Genomic DNA, 23649 nt, shown 5'->3' with positions numbered 1-23649 from the left:
AGCTCTGCTACCCTGAGCCTGTTGGCTGTACACCACAGAGCAACATCATCCACCACTTATGAAACCCCCACTGAGACTACGTTTGTGTTTTGTTCTAAGTAATTCTCACACAATGGCTTTCTGATGAAGAATTATCACTTCCATTTTTTAAAGAGGAAAACTGAGGGACAGGAAGGTCATGTTTATGGTTGTGCAGCTTTCATCCATCAAACAAATGAGTCTTGCTCACACAGGACATGCTACATACACATTACACACACACACACACACACACACAGAGACACATGCGTGTTATGTAGCAGGTGTTCCATTCCTTCTCTAGGAATCTGTCCTGAGTTTAACCTGAAGCCAGGCAGGGTCTCAAAACATTCTAATACACAGGGGCTCAATTCTGGGACGTTCGGTCACCACTTATTCACCACATTTCCATTATGTGTCAGGAACTTTTCTGGGGCCTAACAGGCAATGCAGGGTCAGTGTCCCAGGAAGCCTGGGGGTTTAATGGCTCCCAGGGCTATGGAGTATGGCCTTACTGCCTGAGATCCAGAATCAGCCCCTCCAAGTCCTTAGAGGTGTGCTTTTCTTCCTTGGGGACCTAAGATTTCAGTGAGAGTTGGGTAGGGCAGTGTGAAGGCTGAGCCGCCCTGAGGGTCACTGGTAAACAGCCTTGCAAGTAGCAACAGATCCAGGAGCCAATGGGCTTGAGGCTGTGGGCTTAGGAGAAGGAATACTGCTTCCATTCTTCTTTGGCTTCTTCAGCATCTTGGGAACAGGAGGGGAGGAAAGAAAGAAGGTGAGTTCAGCCAGCAGCTCCACAGCCCAGGGAGCTGCTGGCACCTCCCACCGTCTCTTGCTCCCCAGACATGATGGAGTCCTGTCTGGGCTTGGCCAAGCGGGGGCAGGAGACGTGGGAGAGACAAAGGGCCAGGGTGGAGGGGGAAAGTCCACAGAACTTGCTTTTCCTAAATTTCTCAGTGCACCCAGGTGGCCACCTTTCTCCCCATCCTAAGTAATCCAGTCCAGAGCCCTGGCCTGTGTTGGGACGTGAGGAAGAACTTCCCAACTGGGAGGAAAACATAGGCTCTCCTGGGGTGGAGATTTGTGGTGATGGTGGGGGGAGGAATCTTACCCACCCACCCCTTTCTGGTGGAGAGCAGTGAGGGACAGTGTGACCCCTGGGGAAATCTGCCTCCTGATGACAAACTTGAGCAAAAATCCCGTCTTGGACACCTTCCCCCCCTGTCCCCGTCAGGCCCCAGGCACTTCCCCTCCCTCAAGGCTGCTGGACTCCACGGGGCAGAAGTGGTAAGACTATGGGTGAGGAAGAGTACTGGTCACAGGTCCCCCTGCTCTATTCTCAGTCCTGCCCCCTCTCCCCTCTCCCCTTTCATAATCAGATTTCCTGAAAATTTCAGATCTCTTCTGCTTTCCCCCAGGAATCCCCCTACAATCTATTCATCACAGAGCGAAACCTGTCACTCCCCTGCTTAAACCTTCCATCACCCTTGGGAAAAAACCAAACTGTCCCCTTTGTCTAAAATGCCCCTCTCTCAGATCTTGGCATGGAGGGTTCCTTGCCCCTCTGGAGTCTGTACAGATGTCATTACATCTTCGTGGACTCTTTCCCTGACCACCTGACCTAGAGATTGGGAGACAGCCGCTGTCAAGATCGTCCTCTATCTCTCACCATGCTTTATATTTTCTTAGTACTTAGCAGGGTCTGAAATTATCATGCTGATTTGTTTACCAGTATACTTGGGTAGCAGCAGTGGAATGCAGTAGTTAAGAGCGTGGGAAGTGGTTTAAACTAACACTTCCTGGATGTGTAAGCTTGGGTAAATTGGTTAACCTCTCTGAGCCTCGGTTTTCTCATTTGTAAAGTGGGCATGGTAGTAGTACCCGTGTCCTACCTAGGTCTGTTGTGAAGGTCAGGGAGACTGTGCCTGGCATACCAGAAGGACTCCGTAAATGTGAGCTGCTATTATTGTGCGAGTGGTTGTGATCTGCGGGTTATGATTACTCTCTCCATGGCCTCAAACAGTGCTGAGTGAACCAGAAGGTAAACCTTCACCTTGTGTGTGGGGTGCACCCTCCAAACAGCTGTCTCGTGGAGGGGACGCCACTTGGAAGTGACAAAGAATGTGTTGTGCAGTGAGGAGCAGTACGAGCACTTGAGACAGTCAGGCGACCCTGGTCGTGGTCTCAATATTGGTATCACTACTGCGGGACTCCACTGAGTCCCTTTCCTTCCTCAGAGGCTCTTCAAATATAATGATGTAATCTGCGCCCTGCCAGGGTCCAGGGGCTCCAGTTGAGCCCAGTGCTTCCTTATCCACTGCACACTCTTCAGGGTTGGGGACGCATGGTGCCTCCAACTCCCTCTGCTCGGCTTCCTGACAGTTCAAAGCTGCCACAGAGAGAGTTGACCGGGGTGAAATATTCTCGGTTTAAGCCTTTGAACCCAGAGACAAAGTCCCAGTCCTGGACACCGGATCTTCTTTCTACCCATGTTCTTCCCTCCCCTTCAGCCTCATCCACTTTTGTATTTGAGCCCCGCAGAGGAGAGCCAGCCCTGCCGCGGGGTGGGCACAGGCATGGAGGCCTTGGCCTCAGAGTGATTCAGACATGCAGTCAGGGTGCGTGTACAGTGGGAAGTACACAGATGCCTGAGTGAACCTGTGGGTCTCTGTAGTTTTAACTTGTTCCTGCTTTCCTCGCAGTAGCAGGACTGAGATTTTTAATAGAGGTGATTAGGTTTTTATTTATTTATTTTTAATAGAGGTACTGGGTCTTGAACCTGGGACCTTGTGCATGCTAAGCTTGTACTCTACCACTGTGCTATACAGTCCCCGCCCAGAACTGAGATTAATCGGAGGAAAAGACCGTAGGATGGTACGGCTGGTATTCTCTATGTTCTGCCTGAGGGAAGAAGTCGCCTGTCAAATGAGATGTTAGTCTCTAGGACTGTTGTGGGGCTAGCTTCCTTTGTCTGCCCTGCCCCCAACCCCAAGATATGGCCATTGTTCACCAGGCCTTGGGGAGGAGGGAGATGGGAGGGGAGCACCTGGGGGACTCAGAGGGCTAGAGCCTTCCCAAGGGACCAGGAGGGCTGCAGGCCTGGGAGCAGGTATTGCTGGTGGTGGCCTCATACTGAGTCCTTTGTCCCCTGGGTCATTGCTGCCAGATTTGCAGAACTGCCCACTCCGTGCTGGAGCTGCCAGTCTGCTCACTGGGTCAGTCTGGGGGACTGGGCAGACAGCTGACAAAATCTCCAAGGGGGAGATGGACTAAGGCAGGGGGCCTCCTCTTCCATTCTCAGTCCTCTTTGTTTGCAGAAGCTGAGCCCATCTGCCCCACACCTGTCTCCCAGCTCACCTGGGATGCAGTGTCTGTCTCCACGTTAAAGCTGAGGCATGGCCTTCTGCCTGTTTCCCTTTCCCTCAGTGCCTCCTGGAGCGGGTGGCTGTAGAGAGGCAGGTGTTGGAAGGCGAGGCTTGATCTTTTTGTGTTGAAGGAGGAGTCTGCGCCTTGTGCAATGAGGTGTGGCATGGGCTGGGCTTGCCCAAGCTGGGGCAGAGAGGCCGTTGAAAACGCTGGTGCCTGGGGTATGGGGAGGTCTGCACCACCCTTCTGCAGTTTTCTCTCCTCTCCTCTAAGTTTCGGACCCATTTGTTTTTCCTTTATTGTTTATATGTGCTGACAAACCTTTGTCCTGGGCTGTGGGTCTTTTCTAGAGACCCACAGATTTTCATACGGAGTTTAAGAGCTTTCATTCTAAAGCCAGACTGCTGGACTTTGAATCCTGGCTCTACCACTTACTAGCTGTATGGCCCTGGGCCAGTTCTTAACTCTCTGTGCCTTAGTGCCTCACCTGTAAAATGGAGAGGACATAGGATTATTGTGAGGATTTAATGAGTTAATGCATCCAAAAACTTAGAATAGTACTTGCCACATATTACATACTGTATACATGTTTGGATTTGCTATTATTCCTTTGATGTCTAGAAGTTCTTTTTACGTAAAGGACATTAGCCCTTTATGAGTGGCAAATATTTTAACACAGTCCTCTGTTTTCTTTTTTTTTTTTTAACTTTTTATTTTGAAATAATGTAGATTCACATGCAATCGTCCAAAATAATACAGAGCTCTTGTATACCCTTCATCCAGTTTCCTTCAGTGATAACATCTTGCATAACTATAGTACAATTTCACCACCACAAAATTGACATTAATGCGACCCACTGACCTTATTCAGATTCACCCATTTTACATGTCCTTATTTGTGTGTGCCTGTGTGTGCATATTTAGTTCCTTGTAATTTTATGACTTGTAGATTTGTGACCACCACCGCCACATACAAGATCCAGAACAGTTCCATCAGAGGGATATCTTGTGCTACACTTTGATAGCCTTCACTGCTTCTTTCCCTCTCCCCTCCCTAACTTTTGGCAACTACTAACCTGTTTTCCCTTTCCATAATTTTGTCATTTCAAGAATATAAGTGGAGTTATATAAGTGGAGTTGTAGAGTTGATAGCCTTTTGGGGTTGCCTTTATTTTCATACAACATAATTCCCTTGAAATTCATCCAAGTTGTTGCATGTATCAGAAGCACGGTCCTTTTTTGTTTTCATTTTCGTTTTGGTGGGGGAAGAGGTAATTAAGTTTACTTATTTATTTACTTATTTTAACGGAGGTACTTACTGGGGATTGAAACTGGGACCTTGTGCATGCTAAGCGTACACTCTACCACTAAGCTATACCCTCCCCCACCATGTTTTATTGGTGAGTAGTATTCCAAGGTATGGATGATCCACAGTTTGTTTAACCAGCCATTGAAGGACATTTGGGGGCTCTTACAGATAAAGCTTGTAGGGACATTTGTGTACAGAAGATTTTTGTGTAAGTTTTCATTTCATGCCCAAGGGTGCAATGGATGGGTCATAAGCTAAGTGCATGTCTCATTTTGTAAGAAACTGCCATACTCTTTTCCAGAGCAGCTGGACCATTTTACGTTCCTGCCATCAGTGTGTGAGTTATCCAATTACTCCACATCCTCACCAGCATTTGCTGTTATCACTGTTGTTTATTTTAGCCATCCTGACAGGTGTCCAGTGATATCTCATTCTGGTTTTAATTTGCATGTTCCTAGTGGCTAATGCTGTTGAACATCTTTTCATGTGTGTTCAGATAATTGCCATCTGTATATCCTCTTTAGTGAAATGTCTGTTCGTGTGTTTTGCCTGTATTTTAATTGGATTGTTTGTTGTTGTTTTTAGAGTTTTGCAAGTTTAAAAAAATATTCTAGATATATATAAGTACTTTGTTGGAGATATCATTTCCAAATATGTTCTCCCAGTCTATAGCTGTCATTTCTTTCTCATGGCAGGGTCTTTCACAAAGTATAAATTTTTTATTTTGATGAGGTCCAATTTATCAAGTTTTCCTTTTATGGGTTGCGTCTTTGGTGTCAAGTCTAAGAACTCTTCCCCTAGCTATAGGTTCTGAAGATTTTTGTCTATTTTTTCCCCTGCATTTTCTAATTTTACACTGAAGTCTGTGGTACGTTTTTTAAAATTGAAGTATAGTTGATTTACAATGTTGTGTCAGTCTCTGGTGTACAGCACGGTGATTCAGTTATACACACACATATATATATTCTTTTTCATTATAGGTTACTATAAGATATTGAATATAATTCCCTGTGCTATACAGTAAGACTTTGTTGTTTGAACTCTCTGATATATTTGGAGTTAATTTTTGTATAAGGTATGAGATTTAGGGCAACGTTCATTTTTTTGGTTATGGATGTGCAATTGTTCCAGCACCATTTATTGAAAAGGTCATCCTTTTGTCACTGAATTCCTTTCGGGCCTTTGTCAAAAGTCAGTTGGGCATATCTGTGTGGGTCTGTGGATCTAATTTCTGAGTTCTCTGTCTGTCCCATTGATCAACGTGTCTGTCCCTTGCTAATACCTCCCTCTCTTGATTACTGTAATGAGCCCTAACATTGAGTAGCGTGATTCTTCCCACTTTATTCTTCTTTGCAAAAATTGTTTTAACTGTTATTTTATTATTTTTCAAATATACAATACAGTGTTATTAACTATAGTCACCATGCTGTACATGACATCCCCAGGACGTGTTTATTTTATAACTGGAAGTCTGTGCCTTTTGACCACCTTCACCCATTTTGCCCATCCCCTGTTGTCCCACCTCTGGCAACCACCAATCTGTTCTTTGTATCTATGAGTTCGTTTTATTACTGTTATTATTCTACATATAAGTGAGATCATACGATATTTGTTTTTCTCTGTCTGACTTATTTTACTTAGCATAATGCCTTCAAGGTCCATCCATGTTGACCTGCCCACTTGATGACTTCAGCATTGGCTTCAAGGTTCAGACTCCCTCCCTTTGGGGTCCTGTCTCTGGCTCCCCTACTGTGCTCCCTCTCCGGGCTGTGCTCTCTTCCCCAAGAGGACCTTTAAGGCCCAGGAGCCAGTGAGGAGAGGCAGAGGAGAATGCGCACGGCCCCAGGAGGCTGCCGACCCCCTGACGCAGGTTCACTCTGCAAACGTGGGAGTTGGGTGACAAGGGAGAAACCTGGGTCTGAAGTGGACAGGAGCAGGAAGTCACAGGTGGGACACCTCAGCCCTAACAGCCCACCTAGATTTGTTACTTTCCTCACCACACTGTCCTACCCCTGAGGGACCCACTGAAATGTGCTTCTCAACCCCCAACCCCGTCAACAGCTGTGGCTTGATCTGTGCGTCCCTGACCCTAAGGACTGGCTTCCGTCTGGGATCTATCTGGGCAAAACCTCCAGGCAGCACTGACAAGGTACCTGAGCACCTGTGTGATACCACCTCTCCTTTCTCTTCTCAGGACCTGGTGGTCCTACCTCTCTCCTGCTCTTCCTGTGGCATCCAAGTATCCTCCTTTCTGCTAGTCCCAGGTGATCTATCCAGAAAACTCTTTCTGGAGCCAGAGCAAAGTCAGGGGAACTTCCACTCCTAATGTGAAGGAAAGAGCGGTCAGGACCACATGATGAGTGGGTTTCTCTGTCCTCTCTTCATGCACTCTCTGGGCAGAAAAACTGGTATGCAGTTGTCCACCAAGTTCACTTTCTGCTGGGCTACCCAGACCCTGCCTGCAGTCCCCTCTATCTTTCTGGCCCCAAACCAACCCAGCCTCAACCCTTTGTTGCCAGAGTAACAGCCTTTCTTCTGCCTGGGATGCCAGCGGGGAATCTACTGGGCACTGGGGATTTTCTCAGGTTGAAGGACTGACACCGTGTGTGTAGGGGGCTAGGTCTCAATTCCTAGGGCTCTGCCAGCAGCCTAGGTTTCCTCAGACTCTGTGTCTAAGGTCTCGGTTTCCTGAGCACCTGTCCTGGTTGCCATGGCAACTGTGCACTTGCCGAGCATGATTGGTAACCAGCTGTGTGGCCACCCCCAGAACCTTAAGATCTTGGAGGCCACCAGATGGGCATGACTGAACATAGACCTTCCCCATCAGGGAAGGTCTGTCACACAACAGGACCTCTCCACGGTCACCCCAACCCCTGTGCTGTCATGGCTTCCCCTTCCTTCTCCCCGACAGAGCGACCTGCACCCAGTCATCCTCTATAATCCCAACACCAGGCTCCCTTCCCCAATGCCTCCAACACCTGTCTCCCACCATGCCCACCCTTTCTCCTCCTGCCTTCACCCCAGTTTCCCTTGGAGCCTGGAGAAGCCTTCAAAGGAAGAAATGGCCCTTCATGGCTAGATCCTTCCCACAACAGGGCCTCCAATCCCAGCCCCCCAGGAACAGAGGTACCACCAAGGTGAAGGTGTGAGCGAGATCCTGGGGGACACAGTGGACTGAGCCTGACGTGCGGCCCAGATCTTTCCCCCAGCTGTATGAGTGTTCTGGAGCTGCCGTAACAAATTTCCACCAACTCGGTGGCTGAAAACAACAGAAATTCATTCTCTCAGGGTTCTGGAAACCAGAAGTTGGCAATCAGTTTCACTGAGCTGAAATCAAGGTGTGAGCAAAGCTGTGCTCCCTTCAGGACCTCTAAAGGAGAATCTGTTCCTGCGTCATCCAGCCTCTGGTGGGCGCACCACTCCAATCTCTGCCTTTGTCACATTGTCCCTTTTTCTTCTGTATCAAGTCTCCTGCTGCTTCCCTCTTTTAAAGACACTTGGGATTGGACCTGACATCTTTGGCAGATCATCATTACACCAGCCTTCCCCCAAATACACAGGTAAGTGTTGATCACTTAATCTTATGAGTTGTGGGAATCAGCCAGGAGAGGAGTTGAGAAGTAGGAGGAAGGGTCTCAGGAGCAGTTCTAGGCCATAACTCTCAGTAGCCTCCAGGCAGGCCCACCTGGGGTCAGGGTAGGGGGCAGCAGGAAAGACCAGAGGGGATGACTGCCTTTCTCCCCAAGCTGCGCAAGCAGAACTTAGCTAAAGGCTTCCTTCATGCCACTTGCTCTGCTCTCAGGTTAAGAAGCACTAGGGATTGTGTGTAAGAGCCTGGGCAGTCAGACAGACCTGGGTTTAGACTGAGGCCTCACCACTTACTAGCTGTGGTTCTCAGAGTGTGGACCAGCAGCCAGCAGCATCAGCATCTCCTGGGTGTTTATTAGAAATGCAGTTTCTAGGGCCGCACCACAGACGTACTGAATCAGAAACTGAGGGGAGCACACCACTGTGTTCAGCAGCCCTCCAGGAGATTCAGATACCCGCTGGAGTTTGAAAACCACTGTTTTAGATTCCTCCTTTAAATTTTTTGTTTACAGCAAACACACAGTGATTGGTAGGATTAACCAAAGTTACGTTCACAGAGGACTTACTGCAGTGCCTGGATCTTCAGAGTAGGTGCTCAGTGCATATTTGTGGGATGAATGAAAGCTTTAAAATGAGTGATGGAATACCATTGGTGAGGTTTCATTCGCTCAGCAAACATTTACTGAGTGCTAGGTCCTGCCTGGGGCGATTTTACAGGTGATTCACTCCAGTCCAGCCCACAATTGAGAGGGTAAATTGATAGTCCCAGCGCAGGGTGAGAAGTGCTCCAGCTGAGGGGTGTTCAGATGGGTTGAGGGAGGCCGAAGATGGAAGGAAGGAAGGAAACCATTGTTGATTTAGGTGCTCTCACACATGCATTATCTTTTAGATCTAAGAAAAGCATTCGAGTGTAGTTCATTTCCTATACCTGCTTGCTGTGTGACTTTGAGCAAATCACTTGGCCTCTGTATGCGGCTGTATTTCCCCATCGGCAGAATGGGAATAATACCACTGAGTTTTGTTTCAAGCAGCTAGCACAAGCCCTAGGGGATAGTAGGTTCTGAAAGATGATATATATCTTCCTGTAATCCTCCCAGCAATCCTGTGATATAGTGTTATATTCACTTTTGAAAATACAGAAGGAGCTAAACATGCTAGAAACCTAGGCCAAGGTCAGTTACTGCAGTCTGGCCCAAACTTTAGCATTGAGCTCCCTGGCAGCTATGGCAGAGAAGGAAAAGTGATGGTTACCAGGAGAGTTGTTTAATTTACAGAACAAAAGGAGACCACCCAGCAATTTGGGGGACCCTAAACAGGGCTACCCCAAGGCTGGCTCTACCTGCCCTCTCTCCTGCTCCACTTCCCAGCGGGAAGTGGGGGTGGTTGGCTTGTCAGAAGCAGAATTGTTTCAGTGAAGGCCCCACTTGACTCACAAGTCTGATCAGATTCAAGGGGAGGGGACATAGACCCTGCCTCTCAATGGAAGGACTCTCAAAGAAATTTTGACCAATTAAAAAAAATCATATCACTTGATATCCCAGGTTGTCAGAATTAGGATAGTGTTTAAAACCTGAAAAGGGTAGTTTCCTCTTATTTGACAAATATTTATTTTCTTTCCCTGTGGTGGTCCTGTGCTGGGCTCTGGGGAACATGGCCACCCCCTTGTCTGAGCATCAGTGGCAGAGTGGGTGTGGGGAGAGGAAGGGTGGGGCCCCACGCAGGCTGGTGCCCTGGGCTCAGGTCCTGGCTCTGCACTTACCAGCTGGTGACCCTGGGTCCGTTTTCTCATGAGCTCTAAGATCCCCTCTGTGTTACAGTTTTTAGGAGAGGGCTCGGTCTGTGCCTGGGCACCTCTTGAGGGCAGCTTGGGGGGAGGTGGGGACAGTGTAGGGGTAGAGATACAGGTTGAGATAAAGGGGGAGGGTTCGGGGAGCTGGCTTGAGCTTTGGACAAGGGAGAGTGGTGGTCTGCGGAGGCTGGGGCCCCTTGTCCCAGTAGTTTGGGGGAGAAGAGTCCTGTTGCCCCACCCAAGCTTCCCACAGCCTCAGCTGTGGGTACCAGTGAGCTGCAAGCCATGTTTCCTTCTCCACCATCTCGAAACCTTCTTGCAGCCTCAGGACCAAGGCAGGACTTCAGAGCTTCAGTTCCCTCTCAGGCCTTCTCCCTTTCACCCCCAGCCCTGGTCTCTCCTCAGTTTCTGTACAGCTGCCCAAGCTGAGGTTATTGCTGGGGACCGTGGTCACCACCTGTTGGTCACTTCGTGATGTGTCAGCCCCCAGTTCCTTGTCTCTGCCCCCTTGACTCCCATCTCTCCTCTGCCTAGGGCACCTCTCACTCCTACCTGGCAACTTTCTGTTTCCCGTCCCTTCCAGCCTCCCCCTTCCTCTCCTTCCCCTGCCCCTACCTGGCCTTTTCCTGTTGGATTGGCATTTGGCAGATGGTGCTGGGGCTATTGCAGAGAGTGGAGTCCGAGGGACTCTGATCCTTCTCTTCCACTAGCCATCCTCAGGCCGTGAAAGGACCTCACACGAGCATCTCCTTGTCTGATCTAGTGGCTTCCACAAAATCATCCTTCATCCCTGAGGTCCCCCAGCATATCCTGTGTGCCCACCCTCACTGAGTAACAGACAGTCCCCATCCCATTTTTTTGAGGCCCTGACTCCCTGCCAGGGAGAGATCTGTCTGGACCTGTACCCCAGGGTAAGGCCAGCAGTTTATCACATGTCCCTCTGCATAGTTGAATTCCCCCTACCCATGGCCCCATCTTCCTGGTTTATGGCCACGTGTTTAACAGCTCTAACTCCACCCACGTTGCTCACCTTGTCTTTATCACCTTTCTTACAGTAGTTTTTGACCAGCTTCTCCCCAGGCTCTTTTAAGCCCTAACCAACTAGCACCAACTTCTATTCCCCACATTGACATCAAAGACATCCCTTCCCCAGCAAGCGCAGGACCCCTCAGTCCAATATGCTCCCCTTTGCTGAGCCCAGTTCCACTGAATTCTCTGCACCTCCAACCCTGAAAATCTATTTCTTTCTGTTTTCCTGGCTTCATCCAATTTCTCCTTCTTCTACCCCACCCACACTGTGACATCTTCCGAATGAGACCTTCCCTACCCTCAGCTCTCCTTCCTCCCAGAAGCTGGCCTCATCCCATATCCCTGGAGACTGAGACATAAGGGGTGTCTTCCTGGCTCTCCTGTTCCTTTCCTTGCTGCTAGAGGGGCCAGGCCAAGGGCCTCGGGGTCAGTGTTTTGTCCTGCACCTGGACCTATGCCCTCCCCTCTGGATCTCGGGCTGTTCTTTCTGGGCTGAGATTAAGGAGTGGTGGGCTCAGGCCTGACCTTCTGCTGGTTGTGGGGGTGGGGGAGCAGTGTGGGTTTACCCCACCAACTCCTGAGATTTGGTAGATGGGAAAGCACACTGGGGCTGAGAGCCTGGATGTGTGTGTAGCTGGGGGGTGAGTTACAGCTGTTGAAGTTCAAGTCAGTCACTCCCATTTTCCAGCACGCCCATGTGATAGGAACACAGTGTGGGGGTATCTCTGGGTTGACCCATAAGCAGCAGCCAATTCAGGAGTGGGAGATGGGAGATGAGGGGTCCCTGTACATGGGGTGGTGGTGGTTTGCTGCCTCATTTCCTTGACTTGTCTTGACCCTATTGGAGGGTGCCTTCCTGGACAGAACCTTTGCTCTTCCCCTGCCTCCTCAGCCCTGGCAGACCTTCCTAGCTGTCCTCTGCTGTGGTCCCAGCCATACCATGGATGACTGCCCTGGATGCATCATAGTGCTACTCAGCAGCATGGTCCCTTGAAGGACCTCTGACCCTGTCCTGTCTCCTGACCCACATCAGCCCACCCATAGCAGAACCTCAGGGATGACTCTGAATGATCCCTTCCAGCACCTAGACTTGTCTTTCCCGAACCAGGATCCAGATCTGGGGTTGCCTGGCCCAGGTGACTAAAGGGAACTTCACTACCTGGTGGGTCTAACCCATCAAGACAGAGCCTAAGAGCCTAGAGCATGACCTCTTCCTGGGGGTCTTCTGGTGCCTCTTTCCCTCTTCCTTCAGTATCCACTTTTCTCTCCTCTCCCACCCTCCCCTGGATGGGCGATGATTCACAGGTGGGACCTCCCCAGCGTGGAGAGTAGAGGGAGGGGCTGGCTAATGAGGGCTGGGGATGGGCACCCTCACTTGGCAATCTCAGGTAGTAGAGTCAGGGAAGCTTCTCTGATTCTCCCCTCCTTTGCTGTGAGTAGAGGGGTGTCAGTTCCTGGACCATATTTACAATTTCTCTTCTCTCTTCCCTCCTCCTGGGTTCCCCCTTCCCACCTTCTACTGCCCCCAGTCAGGGCTTGGTTTGGTGTGACATGTAATTGGAATCCATCTTTGGCAGAAGAGGGTACAGCTCTAGAACACACTGCCAGGAGGAGTTTCTAAAGTTAAGGATAGAGAAGGAATCGTCCTCATTTAGCAGTAACTTCTTAAAGGGGGAAATTTTTTTTTTTTTTTAGGGAAAAGCAATCCCAGGGCTCTCAGCCTGATCCAGCCAAAAAAAAAAAAAAAATCATAGGAAGAGTCGGGGCAGGACTGAGACCCCTCACTCCCTCACCCCCACCCACCCATCCTCATATTCATATTGTTTCTTTAAAGTCATTCGATGAACTTTCCACTTCCTGGAGGCCCATAACATAAGCTGGCAAACAGAATGGCTTATTTTTATCTCTGTGTCCGGGCCTGGGAAGTGGTAGTGGCTAGATTTTAAGTCTGAGGAATGGAGTTTACTGAACTCACACTGAACTCACTTTCAGTAGGGCCTTTCTATCCATCAGCACAGCCAGGGCGTGGGGTGGGTGAGGCAAAGTCTCAAGTTTCAGCTCCAACACTTCCTGGGTGCCAAAGCTATCTCATCCTCCTAAAAAAAAAAAAGACAACCCCAAAAGTTTTAATCATACAAATAGTCCAATGTATATATATAAGTAAAGAAAATATTATGATAACCCCCATGGACCCATTACCCAGCTACGACAGTCCTCCACCCTTGGCTAATCTTGTTTGCTCTCTACACCCACCCTCACACACTGCCCCTCTTCCCAAACCCAACATTACTTTTAATTAAAATTTTTATTGAGATCTTGGTAAATTTGTATGTAGTTGTAAGAAATAATTCAGAAAGATCCCTTGTACACTTTCCCCCATCTTCCCCCATGATAACTGCTATAGACTAAATGAATATTTGTGTCCCCTGAAGATTTATATGTTTAAATCTCATCCCCAGTGTGTTGGTATTTGGAGGTGGAGCCTTTGGGAAGTGACTAGGTGATTAGTGCCCTTATAAAGACAGCCGGGAGAGCTGCTTTGCCTTTCCCACCACGTGGGCACACTGTGACAAGATGGGTATCCATGAACCAGGAAGTGGTTCCTCATCAGACATGGAATCCGCCAGTGCCCTGACCTTGGGCTTCACAGCCTCCAGGACTGTGAGAAGTCAATTTTTGTTGTTTAGCCACCCAGTCTATAGTATTTTGTGAATAGAAGCATGAATGGACTAAAGCAGTAACATTTTGCAAAACTATTCTATACTATGACAACCAGGATATTGACATTCACATAATCCACCAATCACATTCACATTTTCCAGTTTTGTACACATGTGTGTATTAGTATTAAGTTCTATATAATTTTATTACTTGTGTAGGTTCCTGTATCCACCACCACAGTAAGGGAAACAAGCAGTTCAACACCAAAGACAAACTCTGGTGCTACCCTTTAATGACCACACCCAGCTCCCTCCCACCACCTCCCCTTCTTCCACTTCATCCCTGACACTTGGCAATCTGTCTTCCATTTCTAAATTCTTGTCATTTATAAAATGTTGTATAAATGGAACCATTCAGCATGTTAAGTGTTTAAAAATGTTTTATTTTTTTAATAAAAGTACTGGGGATTGAACTGAGGACCTCGTGCATGCTAGGAACATGCTCTACCACTGAGCTATTTCCCTCCCTTACAGTGTGTAATTTTGGGGGGTTGGCTTTTTTGCTCAGCATAATAACCTGGCAATTCATTCAAGGGGTTGTGTGAATCAATAGTGTGCACCATTTGATTGCTGAGTAGTATTTGATGGTGTGGGTAAATCACAGTTTAACTCTTTACCTGTTGAAGGACATTGGGTTGTTTTCAGTTTTTGGCCATTATGAATCAAGCTGCTATGAACATTTGTGTATAGTTTTTGAAATGCCCAGAGATATGGAATTAGTTACCACATTCTGAGGGCCAGGGGTGCTCACTGGGTCCATTATTGTTTCTAAGGGCTTTTCAGTGCACAGAATTAGTATATACTTTAAAAATTAAGCTAAAAAACTAAGCTAAAATACAACATGGGTTAATAAGATACATCCTAAATTTAATATAGGTAATTTGCACAGCATCAGTGAGTTTATATTTGTATGTCTTTTCTCCTATTCCAATATTCCAGTTGAGATAACATCAAGATAATTATGCTCTAACCTACCCATTTTCACCTATTCCCAACAATATGACTACTGAATACAATTTAAGATTTTATGGCAGTTTTTTTTTTTTAATAGCAGTAAATTTTGTCCTTAGGGTAGATCTTTGGGATGTATAGCTAAATTACTTTGTTTCCAAGTCATTCAGAAGACTTTTCTTCTGTGTAGTTAGGCTACCAACTAGATATACATTTAGATTCGTTTTTACTTTCAACTTTTAGAGACTGAGTTTTTAAAATTAATTTTTATCATATAATCATGTAAAACATATATGTTTCCAAAGTCAGATATACAAAACAATGTATATACAGATGGTCCCCGACCTTATAATGGTTTGACTTAAAATTTTTCGACTTTATGATGGTGTGAAAGCAATAAGCATTCAGTAGAAACTGTACTTCAAATTTTAAATTTTGATCTTTCTCCCGGGCTAGTGGTATGTGGTACAATACGCTCCTGTGATGACACTGGGCAGAGGCAGTGAGCTGCAGCTTCTGGTCAGCCTTGCAGTCACTAACCATTCTGTACCCATACACTTTCAGCACAGTAGTCAATAAATTACATGAGGTGTTCAGCACTTTATTATAAAACAGGCTTTGTGTTAGATGGTTCTGCCCAACTATAGGCTAATGTAAATGTTCTCCGCACATTTAAGGTAGGCTAAGTTATGATGTTCAGTAGGTTATTTGTATTAAATGCATTTTTGACTTTTAGGATATTTTTATCTCGACATAACCCTACCATAAGTCCAAGAAGATCTGCAGTGGAGGGAATGGGCGTACTTTCCTCTTCCTGACTAGCAGGAAAGCCTCTAGTTTCACCACTGAGAGCCTCAAAACTTTTTTTTTTTTTCTAAAATGTGGTAACGCCATCCATTGTTGATCTTCCACAGCATTTCTTGAGAAGATAAAGGATGTGAAAAGAAACTGAAAAGTGGCACACAAACATGTCTGTTGACTAAGTATTAACCACTCTGGGAGCGCCTTAGGAGAGTTGAACCCAACTTAGTACATTTTACACAAGAAGAAAGAGGCTCACAGAACTGAGAGGACCTGCCCCCAGGAACGGCGAGAGCTCCAGTCTCCTGCCCTGCAGTCCAGGTTTCCAGGATATGTCCACAAAGCCTTTCTTTTTTAAAACTGTACTCAACATAAACATTTATTGTTCATACAGATGAATATTTTACGGACCCCTCGAAGAGGAAAAAGTCACAAAAGGCCGTAGGGCTGAATGAGGCAGTTACCGCTCGGCCAACCACGATCGCCCAGGGTCCTAGGACAGAGCCCAGGGTTGGGGTCAGCGAGCCACGCCCCCACTCATAGTAGGGGGGCTCCGGTCGTGGTTCAGGAATGACCGAAAGCCTGGAGATGCTGTGGAGGCATAGAGTAGGGAGGTCCGACGCGGGGGCGCTGGATCGTTAAGTTAAAGCTGTCCTATCTGGTGCCCCAACAGAAAGGACTGACACATTCCGGATTCCAGCAGAAGCCAGTTGACGTTTCGACCAGGCAAGGATGCCGTAACACAGGTTTCAGAAGGCGAAATGGTCCTGATGAGGACCCGTAGGATTTCGCCGGGCGTCAGCTCTAAAACCCCAGCCTAGAGGCGGGGCGAGGTTCTGCAGGCGGAAGCCCGCCGGGAGACAGGGGGCGGAGGAACGGAAATGACGGTTAGGAGCATCAATGGGGCGGGGGAGGGCTTGTCTCTCCGTCCCCTTGCGTACGGTTTTCGGTAGCGGCGTCTGAGAGGGGCGGGGGAAAGGTGGCCAGTTCGAGTCCTGCGACCCTTGGCCCCCAGCGATCCCGCATTTTTGCAGACATTCCAAGATGATGGGCTGTGAGAAGTCAGAGCTAGAGTCTGTGGGAGGGGGCGGGGCCTTGGCGGCCCCAGGGCCACCCCCAGAACCTCGTGCCCCGGACCCCGCAGCCCCAGTGCCCGAGCCCGGTCTGGACCTGAGCCTGAGCCTGAGCCTGAGCCCGCGGTCAGAGAGCCCTGGGCTGTCCACCCGCAGCCCGGGACAGCGGAAGGGGCGGGCGGCCCGGCGTGGCGGGGCCCGCAAGGGGCGGCAGGTGACCTAGGGGAAGGCTTGGCCGCCAGCCCGCTGACGACCCCGCGCCCGCCTCTTCACCGTCCCGCTCTCTGCTCCCAGGTCCGCTTCCGCCTGGCGCCGCCCTCCCCGGTCCGGTTCGAGCCGCCGCCGGCCGCCGCCCCACCGAGCGAGAAGCCCGCGGCGCCGAAGGACCTGGGGACGCCCGCCCAACAGAGCAGCCTGGCCCTGAGCCTCGAGCTGCAGGCCGCGCGGGCCGCAGCCGGGGGACAGTTTGATGCCGCGAAGGCCGTGGAGGAACAGCTGAGAAAGTCGTTCCAGACCCGCTGCGGCCTGGAGGAGAGCGTGGCCGAGGGTGAGGGGGGCAGGCGGCTGGCCGGGCGCGGGAGTCGGGGCGAGAGGCTCCGCTCACCTCCGCTCCTCCCGCGGTCTCAGGGTTGAATGTGCCGCGCTCCAAGCGGCTCTTCCGGGACCTGGTGAGCCTGCAGGTACCCGAGGAACAGGTTCTGAACGCCGCGCTGAGGGAGAAATTGGCGCTTCTGCCGCCGCAGGCCCGAGCCCCGCTCCCAAAGGTGAGGGACCTGGGCTTGAGGACCCCCCGACCCCGTTCCCCCTTCTCCCTCACTGCCGCGGGTTTTGTCCCCTCCCCGAGTGTAACCTTGCTTTGGGCTCCAACAGGAGCCGCCTGGGCCAGGGCCAGACATGACCATTTTGTGTGATCCAGATACATTATTTTATGAATCTCCACACCTGACCCTGGAAGGTTTGCCCCCTCTCCGGCTTCAACTCCGGCCCCGCCCTTCAGAGGATACTTTTCTCATGCATCGGACGCTGAGACGATGGGAAGCATAGACTTGGCGGCTCCCTGGATTGCTAGTTCATATTTTTGTTTAAACTATTTATCAGAATAAAGCGGTTTTGCTAACAAATGGGACTCTTCTTGGGAGCCTTAAGATAGGGTAAAGCCTCAGGTTGGAAGCTGCCAGGAAGTCAAGGTTTTGGCCCCCTTTTAAAGGAACTTGGTAGCGATGAGAAGTAGAAAACACTGCCCAAGGCGGATTTACATACCCTCCCAACCTCTTACCCTGACTTCAGTCACAGATACCACCTTTGTTTTTGATGACATCACATATTCCTTGCACGACTTTATTATTATTTTAATGGAGGTACTGGGGATTGAATCCAGGACTTCGTGCATGCTAATCGTGTGCTCTACCACTGAGCTATACCCACCCCCACGACTTATTTCTGATCACTCTAACATGTAGGGCTCAACCTACATGTTGCACTTTGGGGGAAGCCTTTCCTCAAAACCTGGCTCAAGGAGCCTACAAGGCAGCTGCTAGCACCTAGTTAGGGAAATTACCTCCTTTTACCTTTAAGGGCCTGACCCATCTGTATACCCCTGACCCAGGAGCGCTCAGTATTTGCTGAATGAATGTTCAAAGCTCCAGGAACACTTGACAAGCTGCAGAAGAGCTTCATGTTAATTAAATTGCCCATTAGCCTGGTTCCACACCGCAGGCACAAACAAAAGGTGGGTGGTAGGTCCCAGAGCAGGTAGGTGGCTTGGTCCAAGCGCTTCTTCTGGTTCCACTTCAACTCCACTGTTAACTCTTCCAAAGTTAGTCTTCTGCCCAAAGTTCCCACAAAAAATTTTTGTCAGTGGGTTTTTTTGGGGGGAGGGTAGATGGACTCTTCTAGTTTCACATCAAAATTCACAATATGACCCCTTTCCCTGACCTAGGGTTCTGTATACTTGTGTACAAGTCTCACTAGCATTCAACAATGCTAACCCAACCACAGAAAAACCTCTTCCTTAAGACTAGTCTAGGCAGACAAGATAGGTTCTACTGGGAGGTACCATTCCCACCCCCACCAAGAGAATGCTCCAGACACAGGTGTGGGGGCCACTGCCCTAAACATCAAGTTTATTGTGCTGTTCTCACATTCCAAACCCAACCCCCTTTCCCAATGGGGGACAGCAGAGGGAAGGATTTTCACAGTACCTGCATGCCTCCCCACCAACTTCCCCTTTTTAACCCTCAGTCCATCTATCCGTGGTCCACTGAAACGCAGCTAGGGACAAGAGCCAAGGAGAAATGAGAATCTCTCCTTGGGAGAACAGGAGAAAAAGGCTAGAGAACTTGATACCCCCCACCTCCCGTGCCCTAGGAGAACAGAGGTCAGCAAACAGTCCATGCCATCCAGCCCAGTGGGCTAGGGGAGAGGAAGATGATGGTAACTCCAGCACAGCTGGGCTTGCTGCTTAGGTGCCAGAGATGTAGGGAAGAGGCTGGGGCAGCAACACAGGAAAAGCTTCCGTTGCAGATCCAAGAAAGGAAACTATTTTTGGAGCCAGAAAGGAAAGACCTTGGGATACTTTCCTCTTCCCCCAGGTCCTTAGGAGCAGCAGGCAGCTTCTGCACACTTTCTGTTCAGAAGGCCACTTAGTGGCTGGGGGAACGGGCCTTGTGGAACAGGTACACAGGACGCTGGAAGCCTGAAAGAAGAGTGTAATCAGGAGGGATTGGCAGGACTGTAAGACTCTCCACAAGGTCTTTACCCTACACCAGGACTGGCCTCCCTTCCTCTCCCAACAAAATAAGCCAACCTTACCTTTGGAGGTGTTGTGGGGTGTGGCCACAAGCTCATAGCTGGAGAAGCCCACCTCTGGGGATGTCAGGTAGGAACTGAACTGCTCTGGCTTCAGCTGGATTCGATAGTAGTTCTTGTAGATTGTTTCCTAGGGAGGAGGGCAGGGGACCACTTCAGCTTGTTGCCTTCTCAGACGGTAGAAGAGGATGCCCACCTGGGGGGCCTCTTCACCTTATTCAGGAAGTCCTTCCCTTTCTGCTTCCTTGCCTCAACTAAAGAAAGGAGAGTCCCAATTTCCACAGAAACCTCAACTCACCGTAAGGGTCTTTCTCTTGCCGTAAGATGACCAAGGTTGGGGCTCCAGGACCAGGATGCCCCCAGGACGTAGGTGCCGGTAGATCCGGCGAAACATACGCTTCAGCCCCTCGTCTCCCCAGTTCAGATGCACCCACTTGGTGAGGCTGAGGCAGAGCACCACATCGTACTCTGGTGTTTGGGCCTCCACCAGCTCATCTCGATCCAGCACATAGTTACCCTGAGGGCAAGAATCGGGGATGAGGTCAACAGAGGCATGAAAACCCCTGCTGCCACAGAACTTACTCTATGGCCTGACTTTAGTCTTTGGCCACCATCTCCTGATACTCCTCAGAATAACTCCCAGATGGCGCCCTCTCTGAGTCTCATTCTCTTGGTTTCTATTGGTGGTAAGCCAATCAAACATAAAAAGGGAGCCAGGGTAATTTTAAATTGAGCAAATTACCTATGAGATCACCAAAGAGGGGGTCAGACTGCATAGAAAGAATGCTGGGGTTCTCTCAAGACCCTGTCCAGTACTTTATTCCCACTCCAAAAGCATTAAGCTGAGTGACTGAACATTCTGCAGACGGACCTAACCCAGGTTTGAAAGGGAGAACTGTGGGGTCCTTCCCTGTGGTTAGGGCTGGCAGTTTCAGACCTAGTCTCCCCTTTCTCCCAGAGAAATGAGCCCACTCCCTCAGGAAACCTTTCCTAGATGAGAAGCTCATTACCACCCTCCATAATGTCCATTCTTCAAGGTGGAACCCAACACACTGCCAGCTATTCCTGCAGGTGGCCTAACTGGGGCACTTTATGGGGAGCCGTGTGCGGTTCGGGGCCAGACACTGAAAAACATGGTACGCTTGCATGCAGAGGACTTTCTGATTTTTCCCCATCCCACCATCTGGGGTCAGTGTGGAGATGATCTAAGGCCAAGTCACTTAGGTCCCTGGTCAGACACTGTTTAACCAACTCTACCATCTAATGCAAACAGGTCCCTACTGAAGAACAGAAACTACCCCTCACCAAGACACTGCATGTCTGCCACTCATCCCTTCATGCACCTTCAGTAGGTTGGAGGACAAGTTTTCATGTGGACCAAATCCCCTAGAGCAGCAGCCCCTATCAGATGGTGGACAGGTCTGGATTACAGCACAGGATCGGAGCAGGGCACAAGGAGTCAGCCCTATCTTGGGGCTTGTAGTTATGAGAAGAGACCCCAGGTAGAGCCCCCACCTTTCCAGGTTATAAGAGGGGAGAGACACCCAGTGAATCAGTCGCAGATTCAGACCCTTCTCTTGAGGGTTTGGTTCTCCTATGGAGGGGTGCATGCACAGAAACCCCCTGGGTCATAACCTGGCCCTGCCATGTTCCCAGTTAGTCTCTTCATCATTCCTGGCCCCACCCCAAGAGCCTGCAGACCCTCTTACCGTGACGAAGACAACATTGTTGGGGAAGACGGATGTGTCAGCTCCATCCAAGGGCACTTGGGGTGCAGCAATGGGACCCCGACTGGCTGACAGTGAGGCTGGGAAGCAGCTCCTCTTTCGGATGGGTGTGGTCCCTTCCTCACTCTCTGCTCCTGGGTCCCCTTCAGAAGTCTGGGGTGGCAGACGCAGCTCTTCGGACAGGTAGTGTCGGATGTTTTGGCGGGCAGAGTGGATGAGCCGGGCATCAATATCCAGGCCCACCATGCGGGATGGGCCCCACTTACAGGCAATGCTCAGGGTCAGGTGGCCCACATTGCAGCCCAGATCTAGGACGTCCCGACCCCGAAACCACTCAGGTTTCAATACCCGAAGGCGACCATCCTCACAAGAAGGATTGCGGTACCCATAGTACTTGCAGTAATTCCCATACTGGAACTTGCGCTGTTGCTTTTTGAAACCTGCTGCAGGTAGTGGGTGGACCTGGTGGCGGCCTCCCCCACTCCCTCGGCCCTTTTCCTTGGGACCCTGGCCTCCACCCCGAGCCCCTGCCTCTGACTTGCTGGAAGTCCTGCGACGTTTGCGATGTCGTGAGGAGGAAGATGGGGGTGCAGAGGTAACTGAGGCAGCTGGAGGGGCTGAAAGGGAGCCTGAGGGACCCTGCAGGGCAGATGGAAGGGGTGACACGACCTCATCCCTGCAGTTGATGGCTGTGTTGAGTTCATAGGGTTGGGGGACGTCCCGGTTCTGGCCCCTATGCCGCTGCTGCTGTATGGTGCCCTCCCCATGGAGTGAGGGAGTGAGGGGCGCTGTGGGCAGCACGGAGTGGCTATCGTTCCCTCCAGTTGCCGCCTGCTGCTGCTGCTGCTGCTGCTGGTGGTGCTGTCCCCGGTGTCTATGCCGCTTCCGACCAGTCTTGAGTGGTGAAGCAAGAACTACTTGGGCCTCATCAGTGCAAGTATTCAGACTGAGAGGGTCAGTAATATCTTTGGGGATGAGGATCTCCACTGGATCTCGCCCCTTGGCCGGAAGTGGGGATGACTTAGGGGTCTCTGCATTGAGTGCGCGGCTCACTTCCTCATCCAGGAGGCTATTCAGGTTCAGTGGATCAAAGATATTGCCCCCCAGGAGGAAGTTGGAAGGTAAGACAGAGTCACAGTCCGAATTAACCCGCCTGCGCCTCTTGAAGGCCGGATGTTTGAAGCCTCCACCACCTCCCCCTACATTACAGCTATTTCTCCTCTTCCCCCCACCTCCCCCAGGGGGTCGGTGGGGCTGATAGCCATTACGGGGTCGAGGCGGGGCAGGGGGGCCCAGTTCTGTTCCGCCCCCTCCCCGTCGCTCCTCCCCCACGTCCGGGGGAGCGGCTCGCCCGTGGGGATCCGACAAGCGGGCCTCCCCGTGCGACTGCGCCTGGGGGCCGCCCCCTCGTTGCTGCTGCGACTGGCCAAACCGAGGGGTGGATACAGCCCCGGGGCTCTCCTTGCCAGTCCCAGAAGCCGGGGACCCCGCCGAGTGCGCGCGCGGGCCCGGCCCACGCTGCGTCCCGCCGCGGAGCTCCCCGGAGGCGGCCTCTCGGTGCGGCTGCACCGTGGGGCCGCCCCCTCCGCCCGACTCATCTTTGAGCGGTGGCGGCGGGGCTGGCACCAGAAACGGCTCCTTCTCCGCCGCCATCTCGATCATTTCCTCCCCTTATTCCGTCCCAGTCGAGGGAAACCAGGGGGGACCAGGGGACTTAACCCCCCTTTCTAGACCCCGCTCCCTTCCCTTTCCCGAGTGCGCGCGCAGCTCTGCTCTTCTCGCCTAGTCTCGCGCCCAAGCGCCTCCCCCGAAGCGCGCCCCACTCGCCCGCGAGATCAAAACAAGATGCCCGCGAGACCCGAACAACTCGAGGAATCAACCGCGCTTGCGCCGACCCCTTTCTCCTCTACCACTACCGCTTCGCCGCGAGCGCGCACTGCTGGAGCGCGTTCCTCTCGTCCCGGAATCACGCATGCGCACTCCGCCACCACCCTGGTTGCGCGCGCATCTGAGTACGAAGCAACTTAACGGCTCCGGGAGTTTAAATATAGCCTCCCTCAGCCCCCCCCAAAAAAGCCCACCACCCGAAACTGACACCCTACTTCCCTTCGCAGCTATGTCCGTCCCTACTGATATCCTTTGTGCCGCGCGATCCCACCCACCGTAGGCGGGGGTCGGGGAGCTGGAGTGAAAAGGTCTCCTTGACACCCGACCCTTGTTCCTGAGGAATGAGTCTCAGCGGTCTCCGCCCGGCTCTAAAACCAGCAACCTCCCTACCCCGCCTCCTTCCTCCCCCTAGCGGGCAGCGCCTGCGCACACCCTTTTGGACTTGCGCGGGTAGATGCAGCACGTGCTGGAGATGACGCCCCGCCCTGCGTCCGAGGGGGCGGGGACTGTTACGTCGCTTCCTCAGGTTTGGTACACGAAACGTGCGTCAGCACGATTCGGAAGGGCGTGAGGGAGGAACGGG

The 23649-nt window shown here is 50.8% G+C and overlaps 2 protein-coding genes across 4 annotated transcripts; one reads left to right on the top strand and one right to left on the bottom strand.

The window, feature by feature from the left end:
• The first annotated feature begins 16464 nt into the window (after nucleotides 1–16464).
• Nucleotides 16465–17765, top strand: PPP1R35 (protein phosphatase 1 regulatory subunit 35). Of its 2 annotated transcripts, none has more exons than XM_074345797.1 (4): nucleotides 16465–16858; nucleotides 16939–17191; nucleotides 17272–17408; nucleotides 17561–17765. In XM_074345797.1, exons 1-4 carry the CDS (start codon nucleotides 16616–16618, stop codon nucleotides 17588–17590), a joined length of 663 nt encoding a protein of 220 aa, XP_074201898.1. In that variant the 5' UTR covers nucleotides 16465–16615; the 3' UTR covers nucleotides 17591–17765. The 2 variants fall into 2 exon arrangements, with proteins under 2 accessions (XP_074201898.1, XP_074201897.1); XM_074345796.1 differs by having other exon boundaries at nucleotides 17515–17765.
• A 975-nt stretch (nucleotides 17766–18740) lies between these two features.
• MEPCE (methylphosphate capping enzyme) lies at nucleotides 18741–23486 on the bottom strand. Of its 2 annotated transcripts, XM_074345794.1 has the most exons (5): nucleotides 23342–23486; nucleotides 21162–22248; nucleotides 19751–19969; nucleotides 19456–19582; nucleotides 18741–19339 (listed from the first exon to the last, which is right to left on the bottom strand). In XM_074345794.1, the coding sequence occupies exons 2-5, from the start codon at nucleotides 21423–21425 to the stop codon at nucleotides 19287–19289; spliced, it is 663 nt and encodes a 220-aa protein (XP_074201895.1). In that variant the 5' UTR covers nucleotides 21426–22248; nucleotides 23342–23486; the 3' UTR covers nucleotides 18741–19286. The 2 variants fall into 2 exon arrangements, with proteins under 2 accessions (XP_074201895.1, XP_010965407.3); XM_010967105.3 differs by lacking the exon at nucleotides 23342–23486 and having other exon boundaries at nucleotides 21162–23335.
• Between the last annotated feature and the right edge of the window lie 163 nt (nucleotides 23487–23649).

This window comes from Camelus bactrianus, chromosome 18 (genome assembly GCF_048773025.1).
Source record: "Camelus bactrianus isolate YW-2024 breed Bactrian camel chromosome 18, ASM4877302v1, whole genome shotgun sequence".
Classification (NCBI taxonomy): Eukaryota; Metazoa; Chordata; class Mammalia; order Artiodactyla; family Camelidae; genus Camelus; species Camelus bactrianus.
Note: the sequence above shows the minus strand (reverse complement) of the source record. Positions and strands in the feature narration are given on the sequence as shown.

Excerpts from the sequence above, each read along its gene's own strand:
- PPP1R35 (XM_074345796.1), top strand. The coding sequence starts at position 16,616 with ATGATGGGCTGTGAGAAGTCAGAGCTAGAGTCTGTGGGAGGGGGCGGG. Across the intron at positions 16,859-16,938 it reads GGGCCCGCAAGGGGCGGCAG|GTCCGCTTCCGCCTGGCGCC; the intron begins GTGACCTAGGGG and ends CTCTGCTCCCAG. Across the intron at positions 17,192-17,271 it reads GGAGGAGAGCGTGGCCGAGG|GGTTGAATGTGCCGCGCTCC; the intron begins GTGAGGGGGGCA and ends CCGCGGTCTCAG.
- MEPCE (XM_010967105.3), bottom strand. The coding sequence starts at position 22,841 with ATGATCGAGATGGCGGCGGAGAAGGAGCCGTTTCTGGTGCCAGCCCCG. Across the intron at positions 19,970-21,161 it reads ACAATGTTGTCTTCGTCACG|GGTAACTATGTGCTGGATCG; the intron begins GTAAGAGGGTCT and ends TCTTGCCCTCAG. Across the intron at positions 19,583-19,750 it reads GCAAGAGAAAGACCCTTACG|GAAACAATCTACAAGAACTA; the intron begins GTGAGTTGAGGT and ends CCTCCTCCCTAG.